Source organism: Phascolarctos cinereus, unplaced genomic scaffold (genome assembly GCF_003287225.1).
Source record: "Phascolarctos cinereus isolate Bilbo 61053 unplaced genomic scaffold, phaCin_HiC Scaffold_4;HRSCAF=312, whole genome shotgun sequence".
Lineage (NCBI taxonomy): Eukaryota > Metazoa > Chordata > Mammalia > Diprotodontia > Phascolarctidae > Phascolarctos > Phascolarctos cinereus.
The window spans coordinates 5,659,726-5,685,167 of NW_027555847.1; the positions used below are offsets into that span (position 1 = coordinate 5,659,726).

General features: G+C 47.6%; 1 protein-coding gene across 5 annotated transcripts in view; it reads right to left on the reverse strand.

The window, feature by feature from the left end:
- The window catches only part of HECW1 (HECT, C2 and WW domain containing E3 ubiquitin protein ligase 1), a 317,358-nt gene that overhangs the window by 71,317 nt on the left and 220,599 nt on the right, over nt 1–25,442 (reverse strand). For 4 of the 5 annotated variants that reach the window (XM_078152039.1, XM_020964420.2, XM_020964418.2 and 1 more), the window contains 5 exons: nt 23,489–23,564; nt 15,165–15,334; nt 7,635–7,777; nt 4,673–4,773; nt 897–2,315 (listed from right to left, as the gene is read on the reverse strand). In XM_078152039.1, coding sequence (XP_078008165.1) covers nt 897–2,315; nt 4,673–4,773; nt 7,635–7,777; nt 15,165–15,334; nt 23,489–23,564 — 1,909 coding nt within the window. The remainder of the gene's footprint in view (nt 1–896; nt 2,316–4,672; nt 4,774–7,634; nt 7,778–15,164; nt 15,335–23,488; nt 23,565–25,442) is intronic. The other variant, XM_020964419.2, reaches the window with a different exon arrangement.

Sequence of the window (25,442 nt, forward strand, 5' to 3'; positions counted from 1 at the left end):
TGAATACTTTTCAGATTCATTCTCTTAACTTACTTGGCATATGAGTAGGGCATTTTTGGTTTTTCTTTTTAAATTTGTGATACATTGAGTCACTGAGGCATTATTATATTTAACTAGAATTCTTAATTACATGATTCCCGGTTCAATTTTTTTTCCTTTATGGGTTACTGACCTTTATTATCACAAAGTTTTTTTTTTTAAATCTCTGGTTAGGGAATGCAAATTAATTTTAAAATAACCATCAGTACAACATATTTTGAAAGATCAATGTTCTGTTTAAGGAAATTTATAAAAAAAAATACGAGATAACCAAAGGATATGATTTCTCCCATTATAAGGGTGTTATATTATCCACATCACTGCTTACCTCCATTAGCTCAGAAAATTGTGAGCTGACTATATGAAAGTTCTTTATATAAACCTAAGTAGGAATCATGGAAGAGTTATAATCCAATACCTGGTCATATGCATAAAGGGTATGCCTAAAGTCCAAATCACAGTAGGATCAGTATTCATTGGCTAATAATATATGACGCGTGTTTTGTGAAGTAGTAACCCTGCTTAGCCAGCTAATATTAACATTGTCCAAATCATACTGGAGACAGATCTTTTCTCCTATAGGATCATTTTGTTTAAAAACGTTTGGTCACTTTTCGGCCAATGTCAAGATTAGCTGGTTGATATAGCATCTCTCAGCGATATCATTCACTTGCACCCATGCCCACATTCAACAATTTGGAACTGTGAATTCCCCTCTGAGGACGGGTGGGCTCAGAGCCGTATAGGAATGAGACAGGAAGAGACCACTCTGACTGAGGACTGGCCACTACCATTTATCGTTTCCTACTTTGGAAAGCCCTCGAATTCTTTCCCCGGCTGGTGACTTGTGGTCTAACCTTCTCTCCGGTTGCTGGGTCCCGCACTTGGGGACTCGAGCCCATCTGCGGTTCTTGCGGCATTGCCATGGGGAGCAGCCAGGTCGTCTGGCCAGGCAGCAGTGCCATCGCCCGCCTCCCGGTCCAGCTCCGGGCTGGGCACCGAGCCTGGCACAGACTCAAACGCACTGTTCTCCTCCTCGTCGTCGTCCTGCGAGGAGAAGACCGTGCTCTCGGACATCTTGGCGCTGTCCACGGAGGAGAAGCGAGTGTGGCTGGAGAAGCGGTTGTTGCCTTCGTAGCAGGACGGGCTGTAGCAGGACGTGCTGTAACAGGACGTGCTGTAGCAGGACGTGCTGTAGCAGGACGTGCTGTAGCAGGACGTGTCACAACCCTCAAAGTCGTTGTCGCGGCCCTGCCGGGGGCTGGAGTCACTCTCGCTGCCGGTGCTGGGCCGGGGCTCACTGTCTGTGAAGGAGCCGCCGTTCAGATCCAAAAGCCGCTGGACGGATGGACTGTGGGGCACCAGGCTGGTACTGCCCACCTCTGCATCCCCTGCCTCTGGCCCGTCTTCAAGGCGCAGCGGGTCGAGGGCCACCGTCTCTGCCTCACTGAGCACATCCTTCTCCGAAACGTCCTTCACCGTGGACTCCTCTTCTGCGGCCTCCTCCTCCTCCTCTGGCCCGCGGCCCCCCTGAGCCGAGGGCATGCTGTGCAGCAGGTCGTGGATCCTAATGTAATGTGTGCGCGGGGTCTCGGGCTCGCCACAGGCCGACGCGATGACCGTCTCCAGCTCCGACACCGGCAGAGAGCACGGCCGGCTTTTCCTTTTCACCGAGGGCCTCAAGCGCAGGCCGTCCTTTTCCGGCTGCAAGTCAGGCAGGCTTTCCTCCCCTTCGGCCTCCTCCTCGCCCTCCTCCCCCTGCTCCTCCACCTCCTCCTCCTTCTTCTGGCCCTCAACAGCCAGGGGCTCTGGCTCGGCGTCCTCTGCCCCCAGTTCTTCTGCACTGGGGGGAGTTTCTCCATCATCCTGTACGGCTGAGAGGCCATTGCTGGTTTCCAAGGGTGGGGGAGGAGAGGGAGGAGGAGGGGGAGGAGGAGGAGTGTCCGGGCACACATCGAGGTCCTCGGCACTGAGTGAGGGCAGCTGCTCGGCTGGCACGGGCCCAGGAAGCTCAGCAACCTCATTAGTAGCCTTGTCATCCTCTCTTGTCTCTTTGCTGGACTCCTCAGGTGGCCTTGGGGCCTCTAGGCTGTCGCCCCCCAAACCATTCACCTCTCCACCCCCATCTGGCTGATCCAGTTCCCTGCTCTCCTCCCCCTCCAGCCGGACACATGTGGCCTCCTCAGGGAGGCTGACCTCCATCAGATAGGTCAGGGTGCTCTCCTGAAGCTCGGCTGGCTCAGGGTCGGTGTTCATGGAGATCTCCTCATCATCTGCTAAAAAGAAAGAGAGAGATTTTTCACCTCACCGTACACAGTATTGAAAGATTATCTAGGGGCTGCTGCTGGTGGACAGGCAGGATGTGTGTGTGTGTGTGTGTGTGTGTGTGTGTGTGTGTGTGTGTGTGTGGTGTTCCATACCCCAAGCCTTCCAAGGAACACTGTGCCTAGGAGGAGGTGGGGTGGGGGGCTGAGGATGCCAGGGGTAAGGAAGGAAGTCTGCATGAGCCCCCCCCCCCCACCAGAACCAGTGGCTTTCCCATTTGGAGTATTTAATGAATTGTATTGATGAATTTACTGCTGCCCCAGGCACATTGGGGAACTCCAGATCCCATTAATCATGGTGGAGAGAAAACTCAGCTACAGAGACATACTCAGAGTCCTGAAGCTAAGAAATGACCTGCATATTTGATTTTTGAAGCTTTACAGTAGCCAAGACCATCTGCCGCAGATGGGAGAGGCTCCTGGAGTCACTGAAGTCCCCATCGAGGCCAGAGGGCTGTCTGCCTGGCCCCACCCTCATCCCTTTATTCTCTGCCTGAATCACCCTACCTGAACCTGAAAGGGGAGAGAAAGCAGCTCTGCTGCAAAGTAACTAGCAGGTGTGGTTTGGGCAGAGGAAAGGCTGGAAAGCAGCCTGAATTCCAAGCCTGTTGACAGGGGAAAGCAAACCCATCCCTGAAACAAGCCCTTTCCAAAGGCCATTCTGCAAACTGTGGACCCCGGAATGACTTCTCTGAATCCTTGCAAGATGTGAACGGCCAGAGAATCCCGTGCTCATAGATTCTAAGCTGGAAGGGACCTTGGGGGCCATGTGGTCTATCCCTTCACTTGCAGATGTGGAAACTCTATCTCCCTGGAAAGAAAGCCCCTTGGAAGCCAGAGCAAGGATGTTGTTTTTCTTTGTATGCCCAGTGCTTAGCACAGTGCCTGCCTAGCACATAGTAGGTGCTTAATACATGCTTGTTAACTGACTACCTCAGAGAGATCAGCTGCACAGTTAATTAGGTCCCAGGAAAACCTGGGTTCAAGTTCTGCCCTGGATCAATACTGGCTGTGTGACTCTGGGTGGTCATTTCCTCTCTGAGAACGTAAGCTGCAGAGGAGATGTTGACCCGCACTGGCTAAGGGATTTTCCTCACCTGAGAGTTCCCTATACTGATGAAATCCCAGATCCACTCCTTCTGCTCTCTTCTTATTTTCCTGACTCCCAGTCTAACACTCACCCATATACCATGTTGCTTCTCTGGTCTTGTCTGGCTGTCTGCAAACTGCCAGAGGCCCAAGGGCTGTTTGGTTCTCTGTGAGAAGCACAAGTCCAATAGCTTCCTCCATTTATCTTTGTGCAAGGTGCCAGAGACCCAGTGTGGCTCTCCCCAAGGTGTCAGTTCTCCCTGGACCCTGACTATCTTCATGATTTACTAGCAAAATTCACTCCCCAGAGAGAAACTATCCCTAGGGAGCCTTCCAATCAGCCTCCTAGATACAAAAGAATGGGTTTCCAAGGACTAACCTTTTGGGTGTTTGCTCATGGGTTTGCCCAGACTCAGCCAATGTGGCTCTTCTTGCCAAACAAACTAAACAAAACAGAGCTGTGCCCTTGAGCTAGGAGAACCTGAGCCCTCAGAGGCTGCTGTCCCTGCCCTGGGCAGATCCCACTTTGGGCCCAATGGGTCTCCATCCCCAAAAGAGTAGGCTTATTAAATATTAGGGGTAGAGGCAGAGACCCCAAAGGCCCCACAGATGCTTCTTCTTTCATACTGGGACAGACAAGGTGGAATAACTGAAGGTTTCTACTTTTCATTCCTCCTCTGATGTTAGAAAGATTCCCACCTCCCAGCAGGGGGAAGGTGCTTGGCTTCCCCCTGCTTGTGCCCTGAGCCCATGCTTTGTGACTATTTGGGAACACACGGCCTGTGGCTATCCTTGCTGAGCCCCACGATGACCTGAGTTTTGGTCTATAGTGTATTAGCTGGAGAGAGGCAAAAGGGTGCACTGGCTGTGGAGTTGAGGAGACCTGTCACTCAGTCTTGACTCGGTGATGCTGGGCATCTCTGGGCTTCAGTTTCCACATCTGTAACATGAAGGGTTGGACTGGATGGCCTCTACATTCCCTTTCAGCTCAAGAGCCACAACCCTCTGAGCCTGAGGCCTTGCTCTTCACCTTCAGTGGGGCTTGGAATGCAGATAGGACTTAGCAACATGCAGGGGAACACAGCCCTTCACATGGGCTGTCAGCAGGTACTATGTGCTCCTGGACTCTGGCCGCCTCATCCAACTCCGGGGGGCCTGGGAAGGAAGGGGCAATGAATGTCATTTGTCCAATGGGAGACAGAGGCTGATGCCGGAAATACCTGGGTGCATGGAGGAGGTGATCTCAAATCGGAACTGCAGCTGTCCACTGACGTGATCAGTCGGGAGCCTGCGGCCCAGGGTGTAACTGACCACCCTGTCCCTGGGGGGAGATATAAGCACCTACCATGTTAATTACATGCTATCCCTCCAATAGAACCTGAGTTCCCTGAGTATATGCTTGGTTTTCAACCAAAGCTCTAAGATCTCTTTTTAAAGAAAGTTGTCTGGGGCTTTAGTTACTAAGTCTGCCCCCAAAGGAAGCTCTCACAATGCTTCTGATCGATTGGAAATGACAGAAGTGATGCCAAATCCCAGGAGACCAGTAGCACACTCCCCAGGATCAAGATCGGTGGGTTCTCCCAATGCTGACAAAGGGCCTGAGGATCTGCCTATTGACAAGGAAGGACATTCCCTGGGACTGGGGTCAGTCAAAAGATCCCAGCTGTGTCCCTGCTTGGAAGGCTGAAGTCTAAGACAGTTCTAGCTAAGGGGACTTGCTGGGAGTAGATGGTATAACAAATGATAATTTCCAGAAAACATCCATAATTAGGAGAAGCACTGGCCCACATTCTTCAGTTTGCCACAAGAGTATTGCAGGGACATTGTTTTTTTCCTTCAAAAAGTTTTAGTACTAGGCTTTGAATTCCCCAGAGGTAGATTAAGCAAACTGATGCATGCAGGTCAAATAGAGACTATTAGCGCCTAGAGGGTGCCATAGTGGACAGAATGATGGTCATGGAGTCAGGAAGACTTGAGTTAGAATTCCTCCTCAGACAATTTCTAGCTGTGTGATTCTCAGTTTCCTCATCTGTAAAATGGATGCAATAACAACACCTGCCTCCCAGGGTTCTGCAAGGATCAGATGAGATAATTTTTAAGTGCTCTACAAGACTTAAAATGATGTAGCACTATTATCCATGATTATTATCATGTATCACTGGGATGGCTTTGAAAAGGCCCTCATAGAGGCAGGTCCTCAGAAGGACCACAGGTTTGAATCACTTAGAGAGTTAGCATCTCTCACTGTGATCCAGGTTCCAACTCTTTCCCTTCTTGAGCCTCTGTGGCCCAGCCTTTTCTTCTGGGGTTCCCCCAGGGTTTGCCCAGTTAATCCAAAGGCAGTGCAGTGGAAAAAGTGTAGGATTTGCATCAAGAGGGTGTGGGTTAAAATCTTGGCATTGCCGCCTACTACCTGTGGAGTTTTGAGAAATTCCTTTCCTTTGTCTGTGCCTCAGTTTCCTCATCTGTAAGAGGAGCTTGGACTAGGTGACTTCTAAGGGCACTTCTAAAATCCTGTGGTCCCAAGGTTACGATTTATATCAGCTAGGAACACAAGAATAGCCCCATGTGTCCATAGCCTAAATGAAATCCGAGTAGAGAGGCAGTGCAGAATACTGGTCAGATGGTTAAAGACTCCAGGGATCTAGGTTCAGCTTTGAGCTGTAAGACTTTGGAAGACTTACAGGCTCATCGATGGAGAGCTGGGAGGGGCCCCAAAGGCCGTCTGGCTCAACCTGCTCATTTTACAGAGAAGGATGCCAAAGTCCAAAAAAGATTAAGCGGTTTGCCCAAGTCCACCTAGGTCGTTTATCATGGATGGGAATTAGAGACTTAGACTGCAAAGGGGAGAAGACCCATGGAACCCTTCTGAGTGGCTCCCCAAGAAGAGGAAACATACCTGAAGAAGAGAAATGAGGGAAGAGCCATGAGGAGAGACCCTGGTGCCTGCAGGGCCTGAGGCATGAGTTACACAGCCACATTGGCCACACATCTTCCTCACACATGTGTCTCATTACCAACAAACTCTACATTTGTGCTCACTCTTCCACTGGGTGCTGCCTCTATGGGACAGTACGCCCTAGGCTTATGGTGGGAATATTCGGTAGACATTTTTAATTATGTCATCTTAGTAATTGCTTTTGCTTTGAGCTAATTGTGTCTTATGGCTGACTATTAAATGTAACTCACCCATGGGGGCTCACAGACCCACAGAGTACCTTGAGTCTGAGAATAACCAACCCTAGCCCCATCCTGGCCCTAATCTGTGAGTGCTAAGTTGGGGAGATGCCACACAAGGGTACTACATTTCTGTTTTCTTTCTCAGAAACCAGAAGGTATTTTATTGCTAGAAGCAATAAAAGAAGCTAGAAGCTGTTGTGCATGTTAACTTTTTTGTCGTTGTTGTTGTTTTACTTGCATTTTAAATGGAATTGTTTCTAAGTTGAGCAATTCTTAAGCATCCTAGGTGGGATTAGAACCCAGGTTTTTTTTTTCTGATTCCAGGGCCTACCAGGCTGTCTCTTTATGCACTGTCCTATATGTTCTAGGACCCCTTTGAGGGGTATAAAGCAGCCTAAGAAATGGTTCCTTCTCTGAAGTCCCTTAGAACCCATTTGGGGAAAAAAGATGGGCAAGAGAAAAGGAAGTGGATCCCAGAGCTCTTCCAGTGAGCAAAGAAAACCCCAGGACTTAAGTACACAAGGTTATGTGTGCCTATGCACACGCTTGCACACACACAGACAGACAGACATTAGTTCTGTGGTCTAAGGCAGAGCAGAGTGAACTGAGTGCCTGAGGTCTCCCAACTGAGCACTGGGTGTGGTGACAGGAGACATCATCATCCGCAGCTTTTCCTAAGATTTGGGTGTTCCCAAGAAGCCTCCTTAGGACAGCTTCCCACATGCCTGGAAGAGGCTTGAGAGAGCTGATGGTCAATTAGCTCCATCTTCTCTGGATTCAGACACAAACACCCCCTTGAGCCGGGGCTTTTGCCTGTGACCTGGGGCTGCTGACTCACTCACAAAATTAAGCAGACTTTTCAAAATAGGAAGAGTGAGAACAGTTTGCTCTGAGACTCCAGCTAAGGAATTGATTGGGGCAGGGTGTCAGCCCCTGGTGCACTCCCAGCCAGGCTCTCCTCTGCTGGGCTCAGCACAATTAAGTGAGACACAGTGCATTTACCCGATTGCATGTCTCTCCAGGAGCCTCTGCACTGGCATGGACAGCTTCCCCAGGAAGCGTTTGATGATGGGGCGGCTCTTGGCAAACTTGTCCTTCACCTCAATCTCCAGCACATCCGTGGGCAGGGAAACAAAGCTGAAATGCTGAAATGAAAGAAGAGGCCACGTGGGTGAATTGACAGGCAGAGCTGCCTCCCCTCCAGCCTGCTTGGGCACTGACTGCCGCCCTTCCTGGAGCAAAAGTCGGGATGGAGGAGGGATGCTCTGAGTGAGCCCGGAAGAGACCATAATGGTGTGTTAGTCAAATAAGCATTGTACTCACAGGCACTAGACCCAAGTTCAAATCTCGTCCCTGCAATATGAGCTCGGGTCCATCACTCACCTTCTCTGGGCCTCAGTTTTTTTTTTTATCTGTAAAGTCATATGGTTGAATTTCATGACCTCTAAGGTCCTTTTCGTTTCTAGGCCTGTGAGCCTGAGAGCCAGCCTATGGAAGCGTCCTTTCTAGGTTGCCTGGAATGAGTATGGAACACGCATCTAGCCATCAACCCCCTCTCTGAGAGCTGTCCAGTTTCTGGGTCCTGCCCAAGCTTCTCTGCTGGCAGCCACACCTCTGGCCAGCATGCCTGGTGGGCAGCACAGGACTTACCCAGAGCAGGAATGGTATAAGGACAGGCTGTCTCCTGTCTGTGGCCAAGCCCTCCACTACCAAGCTATCTTTCCCAGGTCCCTGTTGGACTCTGCCCTGGTCCTCCACCAGTGACCCAGCCTCCCCTTTCCCCTCTTGCAGAATGGATCCTGGGAGGAGCACAGGCCCCCATTTCTCAGACTGTGGCCTTAGCTACTAGCTCCTCCAGGTCATCAGACCCCCGGGGTTCCAGGCCTTCCTCTGGGTTACCTCCTTTGCATTCCGACCTCCAGTCAGAGCTATTTCTCTCAGCCCTCTTGGTCCCTGGAGAAGCTAGATCCTTCTGAGGCAGGACTTTAGGCCTGCCTGGTTAAGGCCTCCCAGGTCCCACCACAGAAGGACTGGATGGAGGAATTGGGGATACTCAGCTTGGAGAAGAGGACAAAGGAGCTGTCCTCACGTGTGTGTGAAAGAAGGCTCAGCCTGTCTCTGCTTGGCCAGAGGAGGCAGGACAAGGATGAGTGCCATGGTGGGAGGAAGTTGCAAGATGTAGACTTGATGCCAAGACAAACCTCAGTGATTAGAGAGCAGCAGGGGAGAGCTGGGCTCAGACCTGGGAAGATCTGGGTTCAAATCCTAACTTAGACACGAAAGTCACTTCCTAAGATGTCGACCTGCCTGATTAAGGGGCTTTCCACTCTTCAGGCAGCTCTCCAGGACTTAAATCTGTCAGGAAGGGGTTGACTTGCATTGGGAGAGGGGAGGTTCCTCACTGGGAGCTCCCTAGAACAATAAAACATAGGTCTGGTCCCTGTCCTGAAATATGAGAGCTTTGGAAAAGTGGCCTAGGCTGCCTAGAGGGAGGGATGAAGGGAAGAAGGGACAGAGGGAAAGAGGGAGGAAAACAGGGAAGGAGAGAGGGAGGTAGGGAAGGAAGAAGGGAAAGAGGGAGGAAAGGAGGGAGCAAAGTGGAGAGCTCCCCACTTATTGGAAAACCTCAAGCCGAGGCTGGAGGACCACTGGCTGGGCTGGGGAGCGCTGGATGGGGGATGCCTCCAAGCTCCCTTCCCACTCTGAGATTCTCTGACTCAGAGGACACTTTCCTTTCCACCCCCCCTGCTCTGACTTTCGTCCCCTGAACTTCCCTGAATTCCTTCCTCTTGGGGATATGCACCCCCCCCACCCTGCCCCTACCCCCACTCTCTTACTTAATTAAATAATTAATGCTGGCTACTATTAATTCAATTTCCCAAATATTGATCAGGCTTCTCTTGGTGGCCAGAGCCCTGTGCTGCTTGTAGGGGGAGAAACAAAGCCCCAGCTCACACAGAGCTCAGTCTGAAAGATGAATCTGATCCTCAAGGGTTCCCCATCATTCAGGAGGCTAACAGACCAGAGGCTTAGAGGGAGGCCCTAGGGGATGGTGTCAGTGACAGAATGGATCAGGGCAGCTTCGTGGAGAAGGCAGCATCTAAGTTAAGGTGTGTGGAAAGGCAAAAGATGAAGAGGAGGAGGGAGATTTCAGACAGTCAGAAGAGTGCGGACACCATCCCATGCAGAATGACAAGGGAGGGGATCCATCAGCATGGATGACTTATTAAAGAGCTTGGGAATCACTGTGTGTTCTTCCCGTTGCTTGGGCCGAAGGTCCCCAAGGATGAAGTCATCAGAGCGTGCAAGGGCATGCAGGCCTCCCCCTCCACGCCTCCAGCATTTCTACCCAGTTCTGTCTGAAGCTGAGACTGAGCAAAGGTGCTGGACAGCGTGATTAATTGGGAGTAACTTGAATGAAGAACAGTTCTCTGCCCTTTCCACACACAACAAAACAAGATTTATAGCAGCCAGTTATGGAGTGCTTGGCACACAGCGTGGCATGGCGAAGTCCATGGGCATCACCCCCTGATTTGTCCAGGGTCACACAATCAGTCAGTGGGGGGGGGCAGGATTCGAATCCAGCTCTTTCTTGGCTTCAGGTACGACACCCTTTCTGTGATGCTTTGCAGGTTCTTTATTGTTCATGGGAAAAAGAAGAGATTTGGGGTCTGGGTTTAAGGGACACAAGGCTCTCTCTGGTGTAGCCTTAGTAGGAGACTGGCCTAACAGAAAAGAATCTGGACCCTGAACATTGTGTGTCTTAACACTTTACAAATGATATTGATAATAATAACGGCCATAATGATAGCTAACATTTACGTAGTGCCTACACTACGCCAGGTACTGTGCTAAGCACTTTGCAATTATTATCTCATTTGAGACCCACAACAGCCCTGGGAAGTAGGTGCTGTTGTAATATTCCTATTTTATAGTTGAAGCAACCAAGGCAAACAGAGATTAAGTAAGTTGCCCAAGCTCACACAATTAGTAAATGTTGAAGCTGGATTTGAATTCAGGTCTTCCCTGATTGTAGCTCCAGTGCTCTATCCACTATACTACCTTGATGCCTCCTTGTAAATGTCAGAGGTTAAATTTGAACCCAGATATCTCCAGAGCTAGCGCTTTTTCTGCTGGGCCTCATTGCCCCCCCCCACTGCAGAGCTTGGGGCACCATCTTTATTGTGGGGTCTCTGAGAGTAGGTTGGCCATGACCTTAGAGGATCCACTCCCTTTATATGCCAGGCCTGTTCTGGCCACCCTAGAAATACCCCATAGAAGGCTCAAGACCAGACTGTGACCATCAAGTGTTGACATCTCTCTTGTCAGCGTAGCCCCAAGCGTGGCTCAGATTGCATTGGGGCTGGGAATGCTTCCTACATGCCTTGCTGCTACACACACCCCAGGCCCCCACTTCTCTGATGCTGAGATCTCCTGGAACAGACACATCTCCCTAATGGTTTTTAAGATGTGGAGGAGGGTGAGGCTTCTCAGAAAGCTCAGAGAGAGTTTCCATTTCAGCCACAAGACAAGGTCTGATTATTTTTAGAAGATAAAAATATTCTGGAAAGATCAGAGTGTGGCCTCTGATTACCCAGAGAAGCCAGCTTTCCAAAGGAATGGAAGCCCATGGCACCTTCATGCACCTTCATGACTGATGTGAAGTTACAGTAAGCATTAGCTCAAAGCATCATTTCTTGCCACAGATAAATGATTTATCAGGGAAAGAACGGGGGTGGTGTGCCGGGAGGAATAAAGGAGAAGGAGGTAATATGGGGCATTTCCAGGTTGATAGCCTGTGCTCTCAAGGCAGACCCACATCACAAGCAATTCCCAAAGATGTGGGAAACAGGAGACCTCCACCATCCCCAACAGCTCTACCCACTTACTGAAGTGGGAGACCTGATCAGGGGAGAGACTGCTTCATAACTGGAGAGAACTGGGTGGGGGCATGTACAATTTCCCATATTCAAGTGAAGTAAAAATGGGCAGAAGCCTGAGAAAACAGCTGGTCAAGAGAGTGGCATTATTCAGAAATAATCATCTTTTTAAAGGACCTGTATGTGCTTATATCGGCATCTGGGAGAAAAAAAGAAAAGAAATTGGGCAGCTAGGTGGCGCCATAGTGCATAGAGTGCCCGGCTTACGTCTAGAACACTCATCTTCCAAAGTTCACATCTGGCCTCAGACACTCACCAGCTGTGTGACCCTGGGCAAGTCACTTCACCCGGTTTGCCTCGGTTTCTCCATCTGTAAAATGAGCTGAAGAAGGAAATGACCACTCCAGAATCTGTGCTAAGAAAACCCCCAATGGGGTCATGGAGAATGGACAGGACTGAAATGCTTAAACAGCAGCAGTAACAAAGTTGGCGAAGAAAGGCATTGGGGTTAAGGCAGAGTGGGGAAGGCTTCCCAAAGGCGCGATTTTAAATGAGACTTGAAGGAAGCCAGCAGGAGGAGGTGTTTTGTTTGCATGACCCAGAGTCACAGAATTGGAGAGTTGGGAGGGATCTCAGAGGCTACAGAAATCTCCAATATGGCATCTAGGTGGTCGCCTCTTTACGGTCACCTCTCTCAGGCCAGCTCACTCTGGTTCCATTTGGCTCTCACGGTTAGGGGAGTTTCCTGACATTGGGCCCAAATGGGCCTTTGGGTGACTTCCTCAGCCCCTCCCCCTCACCTCCTCCTTCTGTCCTTTCTTCCACTGGCCAGCCCTTCAACCTCTCAACAGCCTTCTCACCTCCCCAGGCTAAACATTTCCAGTTCTTTCAATGACTCACATGTTTACAAAACAAAGTCTAAAGTTAATTTTTTCCAGTTGGAGTATCCTCTGGACTTCCCTTGGGTGAGAGTTAGCCTAGATGACCAACGAAGCACACAATACAATCGTTTATTAAGCACCTACTATTGCCAGATACTGGGGATACCAAGACAAAAACTCAGTATTATGCCCATTGAATATGAGCTTCCTGACTTTTGTCTTTGCTTCACACAGTGCCTGGCACATGGTAGGGCCTTCATAAATGCTTATTGTCTGATTCCTTCAAGGAGTTTCCATTCTATCAGGACAGGCAGTGCACAGAAATGGGCAGCCCCAAAATAGATCCAGTTAATTAGGGGGTGGGGGTGGTTGGAGGGCACTGTCATCTGGAGTGGAGGGAATGAGGAAAGACTTCTTGTAGAAGATGGTGCTTGAAGGAAATAAGAGAGAGGCAGAGGTTGGGAGGGGGATGGCCAGGGCAAATGCTTAGCATGTGGAGGAGCAACAGTAGGAAGGCCCTAGAGTACATAGAGGAGCGTCATGGGTCAGTTAGGTAGGGACAAGATGTGAAGGGCTTCCAATAACAAAAGAGTCTCTCTTTGCTGCAAAAGTAATAAGGAGGGACCGAAGTTTATTGAGGGAGGGGACTGACCAGGTCAGACCTTTGTGCTTTGGGAAAATCACTTTGGCAGCTGTAGGAATGATGGGTGGCAGATGGGGAGGGCCTTAAGGCAGAGACCGATAAAAGGGCTGATGCCACAGTCCAAGAGAGAGGTGATGGAGTCCTGAACTAAAGTGTTTATCTGTGGAAGTGAAGAGAGCAGAACACAGGTGACATGATGTGGATGTGCAAATGACACTATTTGGCAGCTGTTAGGATTGGGGGGTGAGGGAGAGTAGCGAAGAGAAGACAACTCTGGGGTTGTAGATGCAGGTGACTGGAAGTATGGCGGCACCTTAAACAGAAGGGAGAAGTTCCAAAGAGGGGCAGATTTGGGGGGAAGGTGATGAGCTCTGTTTTGGATGTGTTACATTTGAGATGTCTCTGGAATATCCAGTTTGAAACATCCAATTGGTGGTTGGTGATGGGGGACTGGATCTTAGGAGAAAGATTAGACCTGGATATCTAAATGTGGGAATCATCTGTATAGAGCCAATGCTTAAGTGTTGGGAGCTGATGAGGCCACCAAGGGAAATGGGAAGTGGGAAGAAGGGAAACAGGAAAACAGAGGGGAGAGAGAGAAAGAGAGAGAGAGACAGAGACAGAGATACAGAGACAGAGAGACAGAGAGAGAAGGGGAGGGAAGAGAGACAGTGATAGAGACAGAGACAGAGAGAGAGCTGCAGGAGGACAAAGTGGAACGTTCAAGTAGGATGAGGATTTAGAAAAGTCAATCAGATTTGGTAATTAAGAGTCATCAGAACCTTTGGAGAGTCAACTTGCAGTTGAGTGATGAGGCAAGAAGCCAGCTGGCAGGGAGCTAAGAAATGTGTGTGAGAGAGAGAGAGAGCGAGAGAGAGCGAGAGAGAGCGAGAGAGAGAGAGAGAGAGAGAGAGAGAGAGAGAGAGAGAGAGAGAGAGAGAGAGAGAGAAAGGTAGAGACAATGACTAGAGATAGCTTTACCTATGAGGTTGTCTGGCAAAGGGAGATGAGACAGAGAATAAGAGTGAGAAGGAACTCTACTCTAGTGAAGGTTTTTTGTTTTTTATTTTTTAATTTTGTTTTGTTTTTTTTTAGGCAATTGGGGTTAAGTGACTTGCCCAGGGTCACTCAGCTAGTAAGTGTCAAGTATTTAGTCTGAAGTCAGATTTGAACTCAGGTCCTCCTGACTTCAGGGCCCCATGCTTTATCCACTGCATCATCTAACTGCCCCAGGGTTTTTGTTTTTTTAATTCAGGGATGGGAGACACCTGGCTAGGATGCCCTAATCAGCACCAAGAATGCACACAATTTGCTCTTAGAAACAGAAGTGTTCTTAAACTCTTCTCCACCCTTGGGGGCCCAGGAGATACTTCTATTACAGTATGGGTGGGGAAGGAGAGGTAACATGCCATAGCAGAGAGTGTGCTGCTCTTGGCATCAATAAATCCGACTTCTAACACTTCCTAGCTGTGTGGTCTTGAGCCTTAGATGATTCTCTAGTTCTTATCCGCTAAGTTACAAATAGGTTGCCATCCCTGACATCCCATCTCATCTCTGCACTTGCCAGCTATATAACCACAAGCAGATTACTTCACTTTTATGAGCCTCAGTTTCCCTGTATGTAAAAAGGAAATATTCATGCCAGTAGTGCCTGTCTATCTCCCAAGGCTGCTGTAAATCTCAAATGCCTTTTCTATACAGCTCTTTACAGAACTTAAACCACTATATAAACAGCAGCTCTGACTATCCCTGGCACCTGATGCTAGACCTCCCCTTCAATTAGGCAAGACTTGATTGTAGGAGAGAGATTAGGCCTTGATATCTAGATACGGAAATCATTTGCATGGAGCCAATGCTTAATACCAATTTCCAGTCTAGTTTTCTGGGCCCATTTGTAGTTAGCTTGATAATAATATGAAATCATGGAAGGAAATGCAGATATAAGTGAAGAGTGTGCATTTCATTCTTGGACTTGTCAGGTAGCTTTGGAGCAAGACAAATCTCTGAATGTGCATATCACAGGTTGACCAGTCAGGTAGTGGCCATCAGCATGTGCTGCCTTGAATTTCTCTCCTTTCCTAGAATTGGTCACTCCCCTTCTTCTGCCCTCCCTCCTTCCTGTGCATACCTCAGCTTGCCAGATGGGGTTAACAGTGTTACATATGATTTTGGACCTCTTCTCCTGGCCATGGTGAGGAAGAGCCGGAAAGATGCTGTGTTTCCCTGGCTGGATGGAAATCTTCAGATAAGGATCTGGGTTAAAGAACATCCCTTTCTTCAGCCCCATGGCCTGGAAATCTATTAAAGGAAGGAAATTCAAAGGTTGAAATTTATTTTTGAGGAATCCATGCATGCCTGAATTGGTCCTTATCCAAGAGGAAAAATCAGAATGAAATCTGGGAAATATTTCAGTCTGCCAGCAATCTGCTCCCATGCCCACCTTCTTCCATCAGCTCTTTCACAGGTTTTCTACATTGGAAATACTTTCCCTCATCATCTGTGCTCTGAGCATTCTGGCTTCCTTTGAAGATTCTGCTACCTCCTACAGGAAGTCTATCTTGATCTCCCTAGTGAGCCCTCTCTTTAATCTGCTTTGGATTTACTTCTGTGGCCCGGCATCCCTGCTCCTTCAGGGCAGGTAGCATTCTTATTTTTGTGTTTCAGCAGCCCTAGCATCTGGCACGTACCTACATGTACACAGTATGGGTTTAATAAAAGTTCTTTGGATTCAGTCAAATTGCTTTTTGGGGGCTAGAGAGCTGACAGAGAGTTGTGGCACATTAATGTCCCCCAGCCCTGGTGGTTCACAGCCAGAAATCCTTGTGATAAATTAATTAATCTAGCTCTCATAACCACATACCTCCTAGCAACCTTCAGGAAAGTTGTCAGATAATAGTTTAAGGAAGTTTTCAGAATTGATAATGTTGTTTGAGTTCTTGTGAAACAGTGTTGTTATAAGGCTTTAAGTGAAAATGAAGACTGCCCCAGGGTAATGGATAGGCCCATGGTAATGGCTGAGAGCAAGATGAAATATATTGAAAGCAGCAAATGAAGGAAGGTCATCAAAAAACATGCATGAAAAAGAAGATGGTCTCATCCCCTGGCAAGAGTGAGAGATGATGGACAGACATCCAGGGCTCTAGGGTATCCTCTTCATGTCAAGGGAGAATGAGGAAGGAAGGCTGCCTACACACTGTGTGGATATTTTGTGATGATTTATGGGAGGGTAGGAACAAGAGTCACATAGGATGGGCAGGCATGAATGGGTTGCAGATGGCATCACTGGAGGGAATGCACATATCAAGGAGATCAGAGATCTGATGGAATCTTTGCATAAAGGTACAGATTTTAGATAAACCATTGGTAGATCTTGTGGTCATCAGTGGAGTGGAGGGAGGGTTATATCCTCCATCTTCACTGACAAGTGTAGAGATGTCAGTGATTGTGGGGGGAACACAGGGAGTCCAAAGAGAGGAAAGCCAGTCAAGAGAGTTTGATGGACAGGCTGAGACTGCTTTTTCTTTAGAAAACAGAAACATAAGGAAATACTGAGACTGTCAGCATTAGGGGAATTAATTAGATATGGCTTGGACTGAACATTAATCCCTACTCATAGGATCTCTGACCTCTTTCCTCACTTACCTGGTGAAGCTGGAGCTGAGATTAAATTCTTCTCTATCCCAGTAGTAACCCATTTCTACTCTCACCTTGACAACAATCCTCTAGTGCTATTAATGTCCAATGATGCCTTGTGCAAAGGCCCCAGTCACCACATCCTGGTTCCAGCTCAGAGGACAGATACTTAGGTGGGACCCTGGATGTAGGACAGTGGGAGGGAGATAGCCTAATTCAGCCCATGTGATGACCTTGTGAAGAACACAGAGGCTTGTTCAGCACAGAGGACAGCTCCAGCTCCCAACACATCATCTTGTTTAGAACAGGTATGTGATAGGCAATCAATAAATCAGCTGATTGATTTCCTACTGGGTGAAATAGAAGTGAACTTTACAAGATGTCCAGCAAGGCTGTTGGGGATAAATAAGATAATTTACACAAAGCATTTTGTAGTACTTAAGGCAGTATGAAAGGTATCATTGTCCTTATCCTTCCCCTTCCTCTTATCTTGAAGATAGAGGAGTCTATAACCATGTCACGCGCAACTACCAGGAAAAGGTACAGGTACAGTAGGAAGATTCCGTGTCACCTGTCACATCAGTTCCTTGGCCAGTGCCATCAGTAGACTGTCCACATGCCTCTGAACTGGTCAATCTCACTGGACAAACAGAGGCAATCTCTAATAAAGGACTCTTTATTAGATTTTTAAACATGTAAACAAACAAAATTTATCAAGGGAAAGAATATTGTTTCTGTAATGGGTGCAACTAATTGATAAAAGTTCTTACTGAGGCTTGGAGAAGTAAGGGACTGCCTAATGACTAGTAAGCATCAGAAGGGGGCCTTGAACCCGCAGTCTTTGGTGTCCCATCCACCACTACTCCAAAAGCCCATTGGTTCTTCCACTGCCTTGGTGCCTCTGAAATGGACGTGGCAGTAAAAGGGAATTTATGGATAAAAGTAATCTAGGCTTTTAGAAGATTTTGAAAATGATTACCCATGAGAGATAGTTTTAGAAATTGGGTGACTGTGGTATTTAGGGCAATGTAGATAGAAATCACCTTAGAAATTGCAAACAAGGGTTAGGATTAAATGGAAAAGTTTCTATGTACACAATTCAAAGAGTAAGGAAATGGTGCTGAGACTGGTCTTACTTAGCATTTTAATAAATTATTTGAAGGAAGAAGTGCACAGTGAAATCTCAGGGTTTTCAGATAATATGGATTTTTCTGGGTAATGCGATGTGAAGGCTGTCTGAATAAATTTTCAAGGATGTTTGAGTGGGAAGATGAATTTCACTCTGGGGAAGTGTGAGACAAAGTGTTAGCGGAAAAAAAAACATCCAAAACATTCTCATAGGATGGTCATTACAGACCCACTCACTCCCTCATTTGGCTCTGTCTCTGGGTCTGCTTGGGTTATTCTCCCTCCTTCCTTTTCTCACTCTTCTTTATTCAACATTCTTTTTTCCCCCATGTAGAAACTCTAACCTATGCCATATAGATGTACCATCTCTGCCAGGGCTCTTTCATCACTGCCCCCTACAATACCAGAATCAAGCTGTAGGCTGTCACTTGGATGTTCCATACATGCTAGATGCTCTGCCCAGAGGGTGCCAGCCAGTGAATGATACCAAGCTTCAGTCCTGATGCTCACTGTAGGGTCAAACCCAACCCTTGAGAGATTGGATCCAAGACTCACTCATGGAGAATCCTCCCCTGAACAATGCTACCAACCACTTACACTGATTCATGTTCTCAGTTTCCACGTGGTCACATAACTCTCTAATCATACCTTCTTTGAGCATCCTCTCATGACTCAGATGCTATTTCCTTTTTCCACTCATAAACAAATCACTGATCTTTCCACCCTTGATAAATCTTGACACAGTTGCCACAAATCTGATGGGTGGTTTCTTAGCCACACCTCTTAATGCCAATTGCCAGAGCCAGGAGAATGTCTGGACAGCTCCTTTATAGCCCAGGGCAACTATACAAGTCCAGGCGGTTGCAGATCCTCTTTGACTAGCATCCACAGCTCTGTTTCCCTCAGTCTATCAATAGTGGGCTAGGAGTCAGCAGCTCTAACCAAGAATGAGAATGTAAGGTTTCCTGGCACATGCTTCCTCCTGTCTCTCCCATAAGTGCTTTGCCACTTCAGCTAGGTTGGTTTATCCTCCAGGTGACATGGATTTTAGGAAAGGGCTTGGATAATATGACTGAGAGTTGGAAGGCCCCTAGTGATCATCTTGTCCACTGGCCTTAATTTTAGAGATGAAAAAACTGGGACCCCAAGATTTCATGTGATGTGCATGAGGTCAGGAGATCTCCATCATAATTCAAATCTGGATCTTCTTAAATACATCCAGCAATTTTTCCACTCCAATCTGGAGATTAATTATCTATTTAATTAATTGGATCAGTCAGCCAGCCTCTCAAAAGCTTGGTTTTCTCATTTTTCAAATAAGGGATTGAATCAGATGATCTCCAAGGCCCTTTCCAGCTCAGAGAACCATCCTTCATAACAAGAATAAAGAAAGAGGAAAGAAGGTTCAACTAAACCAATAAACTCACCAACATATTGAAGCAAGTTAATATCCTCTGCTGTGCCCCATGACCCCAGCCCCCCACTTTTACAAAGACTTGGCTGGGGCTGGGAGGTACTTTCTCTCATCTTTTCTTTGGGGTCATTATCATGTCATAGCACTCATTTGGAACTGTTCTTGTGGCTACTGTTCTTTCCATTTGCATTGTTAGAGTTACCAAATAGGTTGTTTCCTGCCTCTGTTTACACCACTTTGCATTAGCTCATGTAAAGACAATTGCTTTTTTTAACCTAAGTGTAACACTTTACATTTCCACCTAGTAGACCTCATCTTCTTGAAGTGGCCAATGCTGGAGCCAATCATGGGCACCTGTATCCAGAAAGGAGCACAATTGTTGCTTTCATGGAACCCATGGCTTCAGAGTCTCAATCCAGCTGTCCATACTCTGAACAACACTGACTTCTGCTTGCCTTCTCTCCTTGCAAATGGAATGCCTAAGCTCTGGAAGGCATCAGGGAGAATTTCAGGCTGATCTGCCCCTTCCCTCTTCAGATGGGATGATATGGAAGCATCTCATTCAGTTTTTCAGTTCTCAAAGCTCCCTGGGAAAGGGGACCTCATGACCTTCCTTCATCTTCACTGTTAGTATTTAACAATTTAAGAATTTCCCCTGAAGTTCTTCCTTACAGCCAACCTGTAACACCCCCTCCTGCCATTCAGCCCATCCCTTCTTAAATTAGCATTCCATAATTCCTCACTGACAAGGGGATATCAGTCACATGAATGATCCAAATGCCTCTTATCAAAGAACAGTGACAGAGAGATAACAGAAAACAGAGAATGTGAGGAGTGAGCCAGCAGTCTAGGATGGATGAAGTGTTAGGTGGGAACAGTTCAGCTGGAGCACCACCTAACTTTAAGGAGACCTTCTGCTATAGCTTTCCAGCTATTGGGAAGCACTAAGGTGGTGGTGGTGGTGGGGGGGGAAGACTGTCCACCTTCTCAACAAGATGTATGAGCCTTTTGCTCACCAGGTCCTCACACCTCATACCTGTGTGGCCATGAGCAGAAGGTCATTCTATTTTTCTGAGCTTCAAGCCACCTAACCTTTACCTGCCTCAGTTTCTCAATTGTAACTGGGCTATCATAACAGCACCAACCTCATAAGATTATTATAAGAATAAAATGAGATCATATTTATAAAGTATTTAGCTCAGTGCCCAGCACACAGTCGGCACTTAATGAATACTTGCCTCTTTCCTTCCTAACAAGAAACAAAAGACAACATAAGAAGATGCCAGAAGTATGCTGAAACCAAGACTCTCAGTGGGCTGCGGTCTTTGAGCAAAACAGAGTGATGCTCTCATGGATAGGATTTTACCATTTCTCAGATCAGTTGGTGTTTGAGGCAGGGCACTACAAGCCATCAGTCTTTTAGCAGAACAAAGAGCAGCTTGGAAGGTGCCCAGATAGTCCTAGGACTGGCACAGTTTGTGCTGCCCCCTGAGCCAAAATCCCTTGATCCAGCTTTGCATATAATATTTTATTATAGTCTATTAGGTGGTAACAAAAATGGGGCTTTGAATTGCATTTGCTATGGAAATGGGGGTGGGGCTTAGCCTCCCAGGGAACTAATCTGACTGGTGCCTGTTTGCTGCTCAGAATTAGACAGAGCATCATTAGAAGCTCTTATCCCACCGAACAAAGGGGCAAACAATGAGAAGCAGATACAGTTGTAGCCAGGCTTGCCTCTGGCCTTTAATATTATAAATGAAATGTGCTTGTTCCTAGTTTATACAAGGCCCTTTTGGCTCTTTGCTCTAGAGTTGACTTTTAAATGACCCACAAGCACTGATATTTCCAAAATGGTCTTTCTGGGGCCTCAACAACCACCTAGCTGGCACAATCTCAGGGCACTCAGGAACTAAGAGAGGTGAGTATGTTCTCCAAGGAGTCCTGGACACTCTATCTTCATAATGGCGGACCTCTGGGTACTCAGTGAAGACTTTGCTGCCGTGAGAATGGGCTGAGGCCCCAGAAGTAAGTTTGCTTCCCAACATCCTCTATGTAAATCAGCAAAGACTTTCCAAGCATCTCTTGTGGGTCCATCACTGGGGCAGAACAGAGAAGGCTAGCTGCAGCCAAGATGCCACAGAAAGGGCAGGCCACCAGAATTAGAAACCTGTGTGTTGGCCCCAGATTTTCTCCAAGATTAACTTGAGCCTCATCTGTAAAATGGGGATAACATAATAATGTGGCCAGACCCAATTCATGAAGTGGTGACACCCAAATGAGTTAGCACCCATAAAAAGACCTGGGAAATTGTAGAGATAGTACGATTATCATCATGATTAGAAGACACTGCCCTGTCCTTCAAAGAACATCATCTAAGTACAGAAACAACTAGGGAATATGACAAAATGAGAGTCCCGAGTATGGATTAGGGGCCATGAACATCCATGCCCTAGTCATTCAGAAGAAGGAAAGGTCATGATGAGTTAAAGGAACCAGGTGAAGCTTCTGGGAGGAGGCAAGGCCTGAGCCGGTCCATGAAAGATTGTGAAGTTCTAGATTTGAAGATGGAAGGGACCTTAGAGGCAATGGAGTCAACACCTTGATTTGATAAATGAGGAAACTGAAGCCCAGAGAGAGAGAAGGAGTCACACTATCAAATGCCTAAGGTAGGTTTAGAACCCAGGTCTTTTTGACTTCCAATCCAGCATTACCTGAGTGTGGGGGAGGAGACAGCTTTAGTTTTGTCTTTGGATTCTCAGAACCTGTATGCACAAGGGCTGGCCCAGAGCAGGGGCTTTTTAATGATGGCTGGCTGATTGATTGGTAGATAGGGAATGAGAGGAAGGCTTCCAAAAGGAGAAAGGTACCAGAGTCCAGAGTCAGTAAGGAGTTGATGCAGGTAATAAGGGACTGCTTCCCCTCCACTCTTCTCCCCTCCCTCCTTTCTCTCCTCTCCTGCCCTCTCCCTTTCTCCTCTCCTGCAAAGAGTACTTAAGAGGTGCTTCTGAAATCATCTGAACACACAAGGATGCTTAAAGTGTCCCCACTGACTTGTTGGTTATGCTTGAAGTCCCTACAGTCAAATCTCAGTGATCCCAGGGTTAACTAATGACCCAGTCTCTGGTTTAATCATTTCCTACTTTTTCTTCTCTTCCTCATTTTGTTTACTGTGGACAGAGTCATCAACATTTGCCCTTAAAAAGTTGAGGAACTGAGAAAAGGGGGGGTCAGTCCCCCCACATTCTTCTTTGATAGAAAAGGAGACATTGAAACCCCAGGGTCTTTCTCACAATAAGAAAGATAGCATCAACGCCAAACTCAGCATAACAACTGGGATTTTAAAGCTCTGCAGGCCGGCTTATTTCATGGAAATAATATTCCACACAATGAGCAATGTAGTTCATTAAGTCAGGAAGGCCTGGGTTCTTCCCAGGCCTGCCTTTTACATGTCCCAGTGATGTGACCAGGGGCAGTCATGTAATTTCTCTGAGTCTCAGTTTCCTCATTTGTAAAATGGGGCTAATACTATCCATGACACTGATCATCGTGAGGATCAGATGAGATAGTATAGCGAAGAGCCTTTGAACACTCTGGTTGTGCTCTTGAAATATCAGTTACTGGAATTCTGGGAAAATGGCCTGCCAAGTCAAGAATGGATGCTGTCTAGGAGAACTCAATTCCAGGTGCTTTCAAATTTGAATTAAAACAATACATTTTCTATCACCCTGCTTTGGGAACCAGGCTCTGGCCTCAGCAGAGGTTCCTAAATGTCCTCCTTAGGGTCTTCTTGCTTAAAAAGGAAAGAGCCCATTCTTCTTGCTGCTGGGGGAGGAGGCAGCCCGAGACACCCCAGGCCCTCAGTCTTCTCCTGCAAGTCTTTGCCTCACATGGTGTTAAGGGTCCAAGAGAGGCAGGGGCCCCCAATATTGCCCCTCCTGATGAAGAAGGTCCATGAATCAGCTAGAACCTTGATCACTCCTCTCACATGTCCCTAGTTGCCCTCATTTACACCCTCTATCCCTAGCTGGGAAAAGACCCAAGGGTTGTCTGTCTGTCTTTCCTGCTAGAAAGAAATCACTTTCCCAGAGATTGTCCCATATGACGCTCAGAGGAGTGAGGGCACTCCCTGCTCCCCAAGCAGAGTGCCCTTGAGGCCCAGAATGGCACAGTGACCTGTCTGATGGCCTGCAGCGAATCAGGCCACAGCTGGGGCTAACGTGCAGGACTCCTGGCTGCTGCTGGACTTTCTTACCCTGGCCCCCACATCAGCACCATACCTGAGAGAGAGAAGCTGATCAACCTCCGGCTTCCTTGGCCCTGTGCAGCCTCCTCGCTGGCGATGCTTTTAAAAATCTGTAGGAAGAGAAACGGGGAGAATGGTGAGATCAGCGCTGACTGCCTTTAATGAACTTCCTCCAGCTGAAGCCCACACAGCAGGGAATGCTGATCTACCAGAGGCTGGGCTATTGAATCTGTCCGTGGGTGCACTGTTCTAGGATTTGGAGATCTAACACGCACCCCCCTGTGTTAGCTGAAGTGTAAGCAGCTACCTGGGGCCCTGGTGCAAGTCCTGATAGCCCCTCCCCCAGCTGGTAGCCCAGAGGAAGCACTCCCCAGGGATGTTTGTTGGAGCGCTGTCCCTAGGGGTGTGGTGCTGAGGTGTGAGACCACAGGACACAGCCTGAGACACCCGCCAGGAAGACTGCTCTTAAGTAGGGCAGTGGGAGGGCAGGAGCTCACCCCACTCCACCAGCTGGTAGCTTCCTAACTTGACCCTTTATTCATTGTTTGATTGTTGGCAGTTGCCAAGTATGTATGAAGTCCTGCCACTTGTGCGCAGCTGCTGAAGCACTAAGCCTGAGGTCAGAGTCCTTAAATTGGGTGCCCATGAAATTCAATGCCCTAAGGCAAAGCCAAGCCCAGCTGCACTATCCTAGTTAAAACTCTATTGAGTGACCAGGGAAAGATCCTAACTGCTTTGTTTAGCATCTCTAAAGGTTAACATCTTGATTCTATTAAGCCCTAGTGTGTATATATATATTCTGCAGACATATCTATGTTTATACATATAAAAGGGTGAGTGTGTGTGTGTGTGTGTGTGTGCATATGCAGCAGTGGAGGGAACCTCTATACCAAGATTTCCCTAACCTAGGGAAATCATCAGAGGCAACTTGGACCAATGGTTGGAGAGTTGAACTTGGAGTTAGAGAAGCCTGAGTTTGAACCCAACCTCAGACACTTGGTAACTATGTGACCCTGGGCTAGTCTTTCCTTGGTCTCAGTTTCTTCATCTGTAAAATGGTATACTAATAGGACCTCTTTGGCCAGTTTGTTGGGAGGATTAAATAAGGTAATAATGTGTGTAAAAGATTCTGGAAATCTTAAAGCACTATGGAGGTGTCAGCTTTTGTAATCATTATACACACAGGTGTATGTGTATGTGTATATACATCTATATAGAGACATGGTATCCCCAAAAATCACTGTGCCACTCCCCTTCCCTGTCTCCCCCCCATCCCTCACAGACACACAGACACACAGACACAGACATAGACACACACACACACACACACACACACACACACCCTCAGTGTGGTATGGTAGATAAGAGAACTGGCCTCAGAACAGGAAGGCCTGGGTTCAAATCCTGCCTTTGACTGGCTGTACAATCCTGGGCTGGTCATGCTAAGTGAATCTCTATGACCAGAAATTGCAAGGGAAGTTCTGCCTTGTGTTGGTAGAGGGAATTTCCTCAGTTGCTGCTGATGTCATGAGTGCTTATGTACAGACGTACACATTTGTATACAAATGCACATATGAGCCTTATTCTTATTCATAAAATGCTTTGATTTCCACTAAGCTGCTCACTTTTAATTTCTTCAGCCTCTCTCAGATGGATGGAGTGAATTGAGGCAATGGGATTGTGGGCAGGAGGGGATGCCCAGTTGAACAGCTCTCCCTCCCTCCCTCCCCCCACCTCCCTGTCTATCAGGGTGCAGCTGTGATAATAGCTGGAGGGGAGGGGACTTGATATCCTGAGGGCAAACAGGTGGGGAGAAATGAAGACAAAGGTACACCAGGTGGCTGGGGGTCTCTTGCCAGAGCTGCTGATCCCTTCCTGTTATAGGGCCAGACTGAGAGAAGTGATCCCCACCCCTGGCTTCTGATCTCAGCAGGCAAGGCTGTCCCAAGCTACCTTCAAAGTTCCTTCCCTCACAATGGCCGCCACAA